The sequence below is a fragment of the Tachypleus tridentatus genome, chromosome 10 (assembly GCF_004210375.1).
Source record: "Tachypleus tridentatus isolate NWPU-2018 chromosome 10, ASM421037v1, whole genome shotgun sequence".
Taxonomy (NCBI): Eukaryota; Metazoa; Arthropoda; class Merostomata; order Xiphosura; family Limulidae; genus Tachypleus; species Tachypleus tridentatus.
The window spans coordinates 92,521,078-92,533,259 of record NC_134834.1 but is presented as its reverse complement, the minus strand read 5'-3'; the positions used below and the strand labels follow the sequence as shown (position 1 = coordinate 92,533,259).

General features: G+C 33.5%; 1 protein-coding gene across 4 annotated transcripts in view; it reads left to right on the top strand.

Annotated features, from left to right (window-relative positions):
• LOC143229868 (phosphatidylinositol 3-kinase regulatory subunit gamma-like) overlaps positions 1-12,182 on the top strand; it is an 84,959-nt gene that overhangs the window by 68,352 nt on the left and 4,425 nt on the right. For all 4 annotated transcript variants that reach the window (XM_076462723.1, XM_076462724.1, XM_076462725.1 and 1 more), the window contains 3 exons: positions 6,910-7,086; positions 11,304-11,381; positions 11,923-12,090. In XM_076462723.1, coding sequence (XP_076318838.1) covers positions 6,910-7,086; positions 11,304-11,381; positions 11,923-12,090 — 423 coding nt within the window. The remainder of the gene's footprint in view (positions 1-6,909; positions 7,087-11,303; positions 11,382-11,922; positions 12,091-12,182) is intronic.

Genomic DNA, 12,182 nt, shown 5'->3' with positions numbered 1-12,182 from the left:
TTTTTGGTCTTCTGTACCTCATCCCTGGACTTTGGTAATATGTGCATTTAGTCAGGACTGAACAGGTTTGCACATATATTCCTTCCTCCAGTTCATCTGTTGACCAGAGTTCTGGCTATGATTCAATCCACTCTTTCATGTGTGCTGTTGGTTGTCCTGTATTGGCCGGTGCAGCCATGGTTTCGTCTTCTTCATTATCATCAAGAGGGTTAACCTCTTATTTGGCCACTTCTGTTGCAGCAACCTTGATCTCAAATTCCACACCCAAACATTCAGAAGCTTAAACTTCATGCTTGGATGTTAAGCATTCCTTTGCATGACATCAGGTCTTAACTTCTCAAGTAGCTTTGTATTTGGTTTAGTCTTTCCATAGACCCACAGTAGCCATTTATTAATGTAAATAGCACATCTATTGCCAGTAGTGTCTCAAAAGAAAATTCATTCCACTTCATCCAACTGTTTCCACCATATCCCATATTTTCACCTGGCTTTTTGGAAAAGATCTTGTTTCAGCTACCATCACCTTATATAAGGGAGCCTTGTTGACTTCTTTTCAGTATTCAAAATACTGGGAAATTTTTAATCCTTCCATTCTATTCAACCTACTTAAATCTTTTTGCATTCTTTATCCCAAAAGCTTTTTCTTTTGCCTAACTCGGGTATTATGGTAGTACTGCATACGTTTCTCATCATCCCTTTGAACTTTTAGCATCATGTTTTGTGTATCACTCTTCTCTTAAAGTGTATTTTTTGTTATTGCTGGCATACCATTTTACCATTCTATCTATGTCCTGCTGTATCTAGATAGATTCCTACTTTTGAAGACTGGCAGCCAGGGAAGAGGATAAATCCTTTTCACCAATTCACTTATGGACTATTTCTCACCTTTATGATAACTTGGATCCTGATCATGTTTTATGTCCTGTCCATATCTTCGTGTATTATGTGGCTCACACTAACTTCTTTCATGGTGCTAGAAATCAACTTTTTTATTCATTGAGATTCTTCTGTTTTGTGTGATTTATCCCTATTACCATGATGAGATGGCTTCATGAATTAATCAATATTGCACCTTATGGACTATCTCTTCACAATTGTCCTTAGCTACCTGTTTGAAGTCCCTACAGTGAAACATTGTGCAAGCTGGTATGTGGACTACTACCAATACTTTTCTCTCCCATTATATACATGATCTGGGAGTTTCTTTCTGCAGATGTTTTTGACTACTCCCAGTGGCTGTATTGATCACATCTGATAGATTGTAATTAGGTTATCTTTCTTTTCCTTTCTTCTGAGCCCGGCATGGCCAGGTGGTTAAGGCGTGCAACTTCTAATCTGAGGATCGCAGGTTTGCATCCCCATTGCACTAAACTTGCTCACCTTTTCAGCTGTGGGGGCATTTATAATGTGACGGTCAATCCCACTATTTGTTGGTTAAAGAGTAGTCCAAGAGTTGGCGGTGGGTGGTGATGACTAGCTGCCTTCTCTCTAGTCTTACACTGTTAAATTAGGGACAGCTAGTGCAGATAGCCCTCGAGTAGCTTTGTGCAAAATACCAAAACAAACAAACAAAACAAACCTTTCTTCTGTTTTCCTTTTCCAGGTCCCTAATCTCATTTTCACTGGATCCCACTCTGTGATGAGTGTTGTCCAGGCAGGTATGCTTTTCTTATTACACTTTTTCACTAACAACCACTATTTCACTATTATTACTCCTAGTTGCAACATACCGTGAAAATGAAGTGTTCCATAAGACCATCAAGAAGCTTGCCACGTGCTGTTACTATTCTATGCTGAAATGCTATTCATGGACTATTATGAGTAAAACTAAAGGGATCCTGGCCATTCATGTTGATCATCAGGTTGAATAAATTGGGGTTAGCTCCCTTAAGAAAAAATTAAGGAACTTTGTTAATCTATTGCATTATTCCTCAGGACTTCCTAATGCACATTAACCTCCAAATTCTACTGGTGGAGCTAGGGAATCCATACCACACCTAGTTTCCAGTCACTGTGGTGTAGACATAGGTTTTTTCTTCCAGAGCAGGGACCCTCGTATCCAGATCCCCGGATGTTTTTCCCAGTTGTAGGTGGGAACCTCAACACTTTATTCATATAATCAGTTCAGATGTGACACCCAGCTATCAGGTTGGGTTGAACATGGTTCTTCTTTTTTGAACAATATTAGTTCAGTACATTGTTAATGGAAAGGACTTTGTCTTCTTGTAATTTCAAATGTCAAGTGGTCCCATCCCACGTTCATGGTTGAGCACAACTTGCTTCATATCCTCCTGGAGACAAGAAGAATTTACTTTTCATACTCATTTGGGGAGTGAATATGTTGTTTGTGATTTCAGACTGGATGATTTCTCTTTCCTCAGGTTGAGTATGGCGTACCAGATTCCATCACTCCAAGCATGGTATATTGCCTTTCAGACTTTCTGGTTGAGTTTGTTTACCTTGGGTGCCAATTGTGTGTTGATACATCCATGATTTAAACAGATGCTTTCTGTATGTATAATGCCCTTACCAACCCTTTCACCTTACAAATGTGGGATTGTGGATATAGTGTGAGGAAAAGTAAGTATGTTTGGAAAGTTAAAATTTTCTAAATAAAAATGTATTTCCAAAAATATGTCTTTTCACACGCTCTTGTCCTTCCTCCACATTAAAAGCTGGTGATAAATTCAAACAATAATCAGATATGGATTCTTCTGTCACCACCTCATCCAGAGATCCATCTTTTCATATATAACTTGTTTCAAGGATGCAATACACATCTTAATGATGAGGAATTACAAGTTCTATACACAGATGGCTAGTCTTACCTTCTTTCTCCTCAAAAAACGTTTCATTAAGGGCAAAATCATCAGGCTTTACTTCAACAATTTCTCATCAAGAGAGCTGTTTGTTTACAAATCTTGGATATCTTGTCTCAAAACTACTCCTATCATATCACTCTACAAGCTTGCCATGGTGACGATTTTGGTGGCAGATCAATTGTCTTGACTAATGTAGGTTATAGGTACCATGATCCCTTAATTCCAACCCCAAGTAGTGGAATCTTAGCTATCCTGTTGTGGCTGGCCCACATTGATGACCACTCATGCACTGTTCAACCCTTTCATCTGGTTCTAAGTTCCATGTCACGAGTATACCTGTTCCTGGATATAGTGTGGTTTCTCCACTCAGATAATAATCTTATCTTGGTACACACATGATATATGCAGATGCTTTCTGTATGGATAATGCTCTCAGTGGTTCCTTCACCTTCTCAATGTGGAATTCCAGCTGTTTGTGTCAACAGAGATAAGTGTTTTGGAAATTACATTTCCCTGAATTGAAAATGTATTTCCTATAGTACTTACCTCTTCTGATACTCTACCTCCCTTCCTTCCCATCCCACTAAAAGCTGGTGTTAGTGATGGGGATGGTGTAAGACTTGAAGAAGTGATTACATTATCTGAATAAGATACATGTATACAATAGCAGGATAGAGGGTGTGTTGATAGAGATGGAGAATTTCACAAGACAGATATCACTGAGGGCATTTAAATGAAGCACAAAAGAATGGAGTAAGTGAGACCAGTGCTTAGATAGGAATAGTTAAAAACCTGAGGGTTGAGGAATAACTGTTAGTGTCAGTGGAAGTAAGTATTATTGGAAATACATTTTCAATTTAGGAAAGTGTTAACTTTTAGTCATCTGTCTCATAGTTTAATAATATGAAACAGCAATATAATGCTGTCAGACTGTGTTTTCTTTTCATTGACAATTTGTGTGTCTAGAATACGTATTAAAAATATTTATATGTATACATATATATATATATTAATTTGTATACTTTAATAACATGTACCCTAGATATATATCATAAAGTATGGTGAGTATTTTTCTCCAAGACATACAGTCATGTGAAAAAGTAAGGACACCCTATGAAAGCCTGTGTATTTTTGTAACATTTTTGGATATATAGGTATTTAATCTCAATTTTAACAATGATGAGAGATTATAGAATATAACTAAACAATTAAAACTGAAGAAAAGACTTTTCAAGATCTGCTGTAAATGTAATTCTACAAAAATGCATATTCTAACTGAGGAAAAAGTTAGGACACCCCCACATTTATTCCCACTTAAAATGGCTCAACTCACACACAGGTGTATCTCACCAGGTGCACATGATTAGAAGATCGTTACTCAGCATTTTGAATGAGGATTGCCCTATTTAAACCTCAGACATTTGGTTTGGTGTGCTCCTGACTGTTGAAGTGAGAGTGAGCACCATGGTGAGAGCAAAAGAGCTGTCTGAGGCCTTCAGAAAGAAAATTGTAGCAGCTTATGAATCTGGTAATGGATTTTAAAAAATCCCAAAAGATTTTGAAATCAGCCATTCCACTGTCCGGAAAATAGTCAACAAGTAGAGGGCTTTCAAAACAACTACCAACATGCCCAGGTCTGGTCGTCCAAGCAAGTTCACCCCGAGAGCAGACCACAAGATGCTAAAAGAGGTCTCCAAACACCCTACCATGTCATCACGGGACCTACAGCAGGCTCTGGCTACTGTTGATGTGAACATGCATGCCTCTACAATCAGAAAGAGACTGCACAAGTTTAACTTGCATGGGAGGTGTACAAGGAGGAAGCCATTGCTCTCTAAGAGAAACATCAAGGCCAGACTGAAGTTTGTCAGAGAAAATGTAGACAAAGACCAGGACTTCTGGAATAATATTCTTTGGACAGATAAGTCCAAAATTGAATTATTTGGACACCAGAACAGAGGACATGTTTGGTGTAAACCAAATACAGCATTCCAGGAAAAGAACTTCATACCAACTGTGAAGCATGGAGGTTGAAGTGTCATGGTTTGGGGCTGCTTTGCTGCAGCAGGACCTGGACAGCTCACAATCATAGAATCCACCATGAATTCTACTGTGTATCAGAGGATGCTTGAGGATCATGTGAGACCATCAGTAAGAAAATTAAAGCTGAAGCGGAACTGGACCCTGCAACATGACAATGACCCAAAACATACCAGTAAATCCACCAAGGACTGGCTGAAAACTAAGAAATGGAGAGTCCTGGAATGGCCGAGTCAAAGCTCAGATCTTAATTCCATTAAGATGATATGGGGTGACTTGAAATGGGCTGTACGTGCAAGAAACCCCTCAAACATCTCACAGCTGAAAGAATTCTGCATTGAGGAGTTGGGCAAACTTTCTTCAGACCGATGTCAGAGACTGGTAGATGGCTAAAAGAAGTGTCTCACTGCAGGTATTTCAGACAAAGGAGGTAACACTAGCTATTAGGGGGTAGGGTGTCCTAACTTTTTCCTCAGTTATATTATGCATTTTTGTAGAATTACATTTACAGAAGATCTTGAAAAGTCTTTTCTTCAGTTTTAATTGCTTCATTATATTCCTATAATGTCTCAGTATTGCTAAAATTGAGATTAAATATCTGTATATCCAAAAATATTACAAAAATACACAGGCTTTCATAGGGTGCCCTAACTTTTTCACATGACTGTATATTAAGAAATTATGGCTGACCTATTTATTGTCAATTTTTCATATGTATTGACATATATATATAGGTATACTTTGATCAAGAGTTTTCCCAGTGAATCAAGTAACATATTGTCCTATTTTAAAGGAAATATGAAATAAATAAATAAATGAAATATGAAATTATGTACAGTTGAAACTTTTACAGTGACTAAGATCAGTTTTAAGAACAGATACGATATTTTGATTAATGCTGCAATCATTCTCAAGTACACAATTTTTTTTAATATTTTGAACAATTCTCTGTCCTGAGATGAATTAGACATGAATTATTCTTGAGGTTTTCGACTGTTGTTTGCTGTTGGTTGAATTTGTGATTACATTCTCTCATTACTTTCCTGCAGAAGGTTTCAAAACTTATTTATAAATCTAACACTGGGAAGTTGGGAGGAGTTACTTCATAGTTAAGACCTTTATTTAGGACTATGATTTGAAACTTACAGAGTTAAAAGTTTCCAAGGGTGATAACATCATTCTTTACAGGGCCCGGCATGGCCAAGTGGGTTAAGGCGTGCGACTCGTAATCTGAAGGTAGCAGGTTCTCATCCCTGTCGCGCCAAACATGCTCGCCCTTTTAGTCATGGAGGCATTATAATGTGACAGTCAATCCCACAATTCGTTGGTAAAAGAGTAGCCCAACAGTTGGCAGTGGGTGGTGATGACTAGCTGCCTTCCATCTAGTCTTACACTGCTAAATTAGGGACAGCTAGTGCAGAGAGCCCTCAAGTAGCTTTGCCCAAAATTCAAAAAACAAAAACAACCAAAACATTCTTTACATTGTTTGATTGTTATTTTTTTATTGTCGTTTTTGTTTGTTTTTTTGACTCTGCTGACATGCAAAGTATTTCTAGCTTTCTTTCTAAATTTGGTGTGATAGTTAAGCCTTTATTGTAGGTGCTATTCTGTATTAATGAAAAAAGTAAGTTATAATCTTCAGGGGTAGTCAAACATGTGAGTTTGCTTCAGAAGCTAAGTTAATTTTTGCAGAAAAAGTTTTGCTTTCTGTGTTTTTCCATTATGGTTTGTTTTAAAAGTTTGAAGCTTTTTTTTTTCTATAATACTTTTAATTTTTTCTATTGCACTGAAGTTTCTGTTTAATTTTTGGGAAGTTTGGTGTCAACACTTCTATTTTTGAACAGATATAACCTTTTGATCACTGGTGCAATCATTCTAAAGTATGCCAGTCATATAAAATTGTATAATCTTTATAAATTTTCCTTAATTGCTGAGAACATAAGTTGCCTTGTTGTAAAAGAGTTAATCAGATGCTCTTAATGAAAAATCTTGATCTGTTGAAGAGTTAATGAGAAGTTAATAACATCCTGTTTTATTTATATTGTAGTCTTGCTGAAAACTTTGATCTATTGAAGAGAAAGCTACACTGTATGCAAGAAAGTAAAATTCAGGTGGAAAATGATTTGAAACACCAAGCAGCTTATAACCGGACATTAGATCGGGAAATGAACTGTCTAAAACCTGAAGTCATTCAGTTGTACAAGCAACGTGAACAGTATCAAATGTAAGTTGCTTTTTTTTACAATTTTAATACATAATCAGAAATATAGATTCATTTGTGATTGGGGTGGTATTGTGTATTTGAATGTGTATAAATAAGCAATAAATAAAAATAAACTGAGGCTAAAAAAGTGCTCAGAAAATTATTTTGATAAGTCATTTTTGATTATAACACATAATCTGGTAGGTTATATTTACTGGACATTTATTTCAAGCTGAATTTATTTCTTAATATTATTTGTATCTTTGTTAGTACCAAATAATTAATAATACTGGTCAATATTTTAAAATTTTTTTCTCTTTCACTACAAAAAAAAATTATATTACCTATAACCAGTAGAAAGTCAAGGTTTTCATTTATCAAATGACGTGCTGTATAAAATTTTGTTCTGAATGGTTAAATGTCAGTTTCACTTGGAATACCTTCATTGTTCCCATGAGAAAGTTAACAACTACGTTGGATAAATTTATAATGCATAGTTAAAAAGCTAGAAAATTTTCATAGAAAGGATGATTTGTTTACTATATTTTTTTGCTTTTTGTATTTATTCTATAAAAGTAACTAAAATGCAAAAATATGTTAAGATTACATTTTAGATTAAAATAAATGATAATAAAACTGTTTCATGAGACACACATGCAAGTAGCTGGTATTAACTTGTGGATAATTTAATTCATTAGTGTATTGTGAGTTGCACATTCCCTGAATGATTTGCAACTTACAATGGTATGGATAGTTAGTTAGACATAACAATACAATAATAAAATTTAAATATAAATATTTTTTTACAGTTACAAACTTAAAGCTACTTAGGATAAACAAAAGTAGTTTCATCATTTCATGTCATGAATTGAGTCATCTTAGAAAGAAAAGAAAGGGAGTAATTATATTTATTTTTTTCTTAGTTACAAGGTCAATCAAATTAGTCAATTACAATTTGAGATAGGGTAGAGAGAATAACAGATAAACTGTGATGTTACTGAAAAAAAAACATTTGAAATACATTTAAGAGGTATTAAGAATTACACAAAAGAAATTTGAGATTTTAAATCATGAGGAAAAGTATTTTTAATTTTAACATGAAAATTACTTTGCTCAAGATTATTCAGAATAAAAGTTCCTTATATTCATGAACAGATATTTGTTGTATTTTATTAGAAATACTTCACCAAAAAATATAAATTTTTGTATGTGAAAGACTTATAATATTAACTGAAATACTGCCAAATTTTATGAAGATATACATGTTATATTGAAAATTAGAAGTAATAAATCTGTAAAGACTCTTAAATGAATACAAAGAGATCATGTGGTCAGTTAATTTGAGTGAGTCTGTGTTGAGAGAGTAAAACTGTCCAAGTAAACTTTTCTTGACAGCATAAATCTATTGTACTGAGTTGATTGCATGGTATATCACATAGTGCTGATAAAATATTGTGATATTACAATAACTCAAAGTCTAGAGGTGATGGATAAATTCTGATCACACTTCTGAAACCACCATCAACAAGTTACTCGGAATCACTTGAGTTACCTTGTTAGTTTGTAACATCAAATTTGAAATGTATAGGCCATACTGATTAGACTTATTGAGTTAAGTGTTTATTATTAACAATTTTTCCCCATACTACAATTAATAAAACTCACACCACATGTGCTAGATTTAATTGGATATTCTTAGATTGCTCCTTTTCACATAAGAATATAAATGTGAAATTATTAAAAACCCTATGACCAAAGCAGTTTTAAATATTGAAAAAAAAATTACCTAATACTGATAATTATCTTCCTGTTGCTTACCAACCAGCACATATCCATCTTGCTTAAATTTCCATTGGCAACTGATTACCATTACTGGCCAACAGTGAAGTGCAAATAGTAATCTTTTGTATTGAATGTGACCGCTCTTCTGCAGTTGCTTGAAGATAGTTGAAAGTGTACAAAACAGATGATGGAATTTTAAATGTGTTACTTGCATAGGGCATACATTTTAGAGTGTGTTTAGTTTGTTTGTAGCATAAATGTGTTACAGTTTTCTATTCTGTTTTTGATTGAAGTATAGATTGTTTTTTTTTTCTGAGCTGTATGATTTTAGAATGTTCACTTAACTTTATTTGTTCTTAGTTTTGAGTTTGTTTTTGAAAACTGATGTCTTTCAATATGTCTACTTAGTTTTGAAAATTAAAATTTTATTAGGTTATGCTAATTATTCTCTGGATATGTTTTTCATGTGTTACTTCTTGGTATATGTGCTCTTTCTTGATGTAATGTTACAACAGCAATACTTCTAGTTTTATTCTGTAAGTCTTTGTACTGGATGTAATTTCACGGTAAGTTTCCAGAATGCTAGCTGTTTATTATAGACCAAATAAAAGTATCTTCTCAAATATTGGAAAGTATTCTGCAGTAAAAGCATTCAGAAGTGGATTAAACAAGCTTCACATTTCACCAAGAACATCCATTCACAGTAAAGTGACTGAGATGTGTTTGGAATTTGTTGTAAAGAATAGTACGTGACAGAAATGTAATTCAACATTTATGTGAAGGAAGAATTAGCATAAGTGTGAGATATTTTGTCAATATAAAATTTGAGGTTGTCTTATGTGACCTGACAATGACAAAATTCCCAGAAATGTAATTTTTATATCAGTGAGGAACAACAACTTAATTAGAAATTGTTGTTAATATTTATTTTCCAAATTTCTTTTTAAAATACAACAACATAAGTCATCCAATCACTAAGAATGTTGCATCTATTTGTATTAGATATCAGTGGTTTGTTTAAATAGTTAATTTATTAAATTAACAAGCTTGTGAATTTTAAAACCAGTCACTTTATTCAGTAAATATTTATGATCATATTGATTAAGTAATGAAGAATTCAAAACCAGTTCCCTGTTTAGCCATTTATTGTTAGCATCCAGAAAATTCTCAACAGATTTACTTTGATACCTATGTAATATCTAAATAGAAATTTATGATATTTTTCTACTTTTGACAACATTAAAATTCTTAAAATTAAAACATTACATTTCTAGTGAAAAAACAGAATCACTGATAACCAGGATGGTTATTTGAAACAAAACATCACTAGCTGTTTTCATAGAGTTATATATTGATCTTAGAACATTTTACTTTTCCATTTAAAATGATAATTTTAGCATTTTTATGAAAAGAACTGAAAATATGGTTAGTGACTTACATATCACTAAACACTTGGAAACATTATTAATTGTTTTGTTTTTATGTGTTTTATACTTTTCACCAGTGCTTTAACAGTAAAAGATATCTAGATAGAAACCTACATTTTCCAGGCCAAAAAACTTAAGGTTCCAAATTTGCACTAAATCTTGTACATTGTCATGTATGGATAGTTAAAAAAAAACATAAATAGGTTCTGTTATAAGTTTATCTGCACTTGTGTGTTTTTTTTCTCATAAGTGTGTGTTTAAACAGGGTTTCTTTTCTTGTTTAAAAAGATAATCTTACCCTTCAGCACTCTTCTTAGGTCCATTATTTGTGTGTCATTATTATGATTAGTGTTATAGGTTTAACATTTTTCTATTTATTTATGAAGTTCATGTAGCATATCCTCACTTCAACAATTACTAGGGTAGTAAACCTGTAGAGGTCAAGAAGTTCAGAATGATTTAAAGTAAAATGGTGAATGTAGAAAGATAATGCAGTTTTAGAATAATTTGCAGCATTTTGGCAACTAGACTTCATGTTATAGAAACTGGTGATTTGTCACTTAAAATTTTAACTAAGTGTTAATGAGCCAATTAGTCCCTATTAGTGCTGGACAGGAACCAGGATGAAAAATAGTGACTTTTAATGTATAGTATTTTGAAATCTTAACTAAATGTTTATCAATAGTCAAATATCTATTGTTGGACATAAAAAGAATTAATAATTAACGTTTGTTGTGGATGCTAATATGTGTATAAAAAAAATATTCATTTGTGAATCATTGCTCATACCTTTTATAATACAGTGTTCCTCAACCTTTATGACACCAGAGACCAATTCACTGCCTTCCTAAACTGTTGTGAACCATAATGAATATTCTGTCCATTTTTATTTGTTTCCATGTAATCCTACAGGCTTGCTAGTTGGTTGAGAAACACTGGTATAACATGGTGTTTTTGTTTATGTAAACAAACGTTTTACATATTGGCAAGCTGAGGAAAGTAGTTCATCTTCCAAATCTTTATCTCTAGGTGGTTATTGAATAAAGGACTGAAAAAGGAGAGGATTAACAACTTACTTCAGGACTCCTCTGCATATCTACTAGCAAAGTAATGCACATTTGAACATTTTTTTTTTTTAGTATCAACCATACAACGATACCAAAAATATACAAGCATAATTACAATGTAATCTGATTGTGATGAAATAGTAATAAGTAATAACAGGTAAACAAACAACAATTTATGAGTATAAAGAAGAATGGTGTTGACAAACTTAATACATTTTGAAGATAGACCAATATTCTGTGGAATGTTTGTCTACCCATTATAATAGTCTATTGTTCTTACTTACTCAAGTATGGTAATAGGTAGTAAGTTTCTAAAACACCAGTTCTGTAATCTGTTAACTGTTTTCATACTAATGTTGATACACATCCTTCTGAACTATGAGATGTTTTTTAGGTGTAGGTTTTAGATCAACACCCTACTAAAGCAAGTTAAGTTCTGAGAGAAATCTCCCACTAATTCAGAAATTGGTGTGATAAAAGTATCTTGAAATGATCCATGAAGACTGGACAATCATTCATTGTTCATAATTTTGTATATCAATGTCATGAAATAAACAAAATACTGTATCTTGTTCCTCCAGAGACTCAGTCTTTGTTCAAAATTATGACAACCTTCCTCATCATGATGAATCCACTTGGTTTCTAAGTGAATGCTCAAAATCACAAGCTGAACTCTTACTGAATGGAAAATGTAATGGAACCTTCCTTATCCGTAACAGTTCAACTGGCCAGTTTGCTTTGTCCATTGTGTAAGTCTGTTAATGATATTATGATAGTTCCACTTACATATCAGTAATAGCTATAAATTATAGAAGAAATTCCACTTGTTTGCAGAAATACA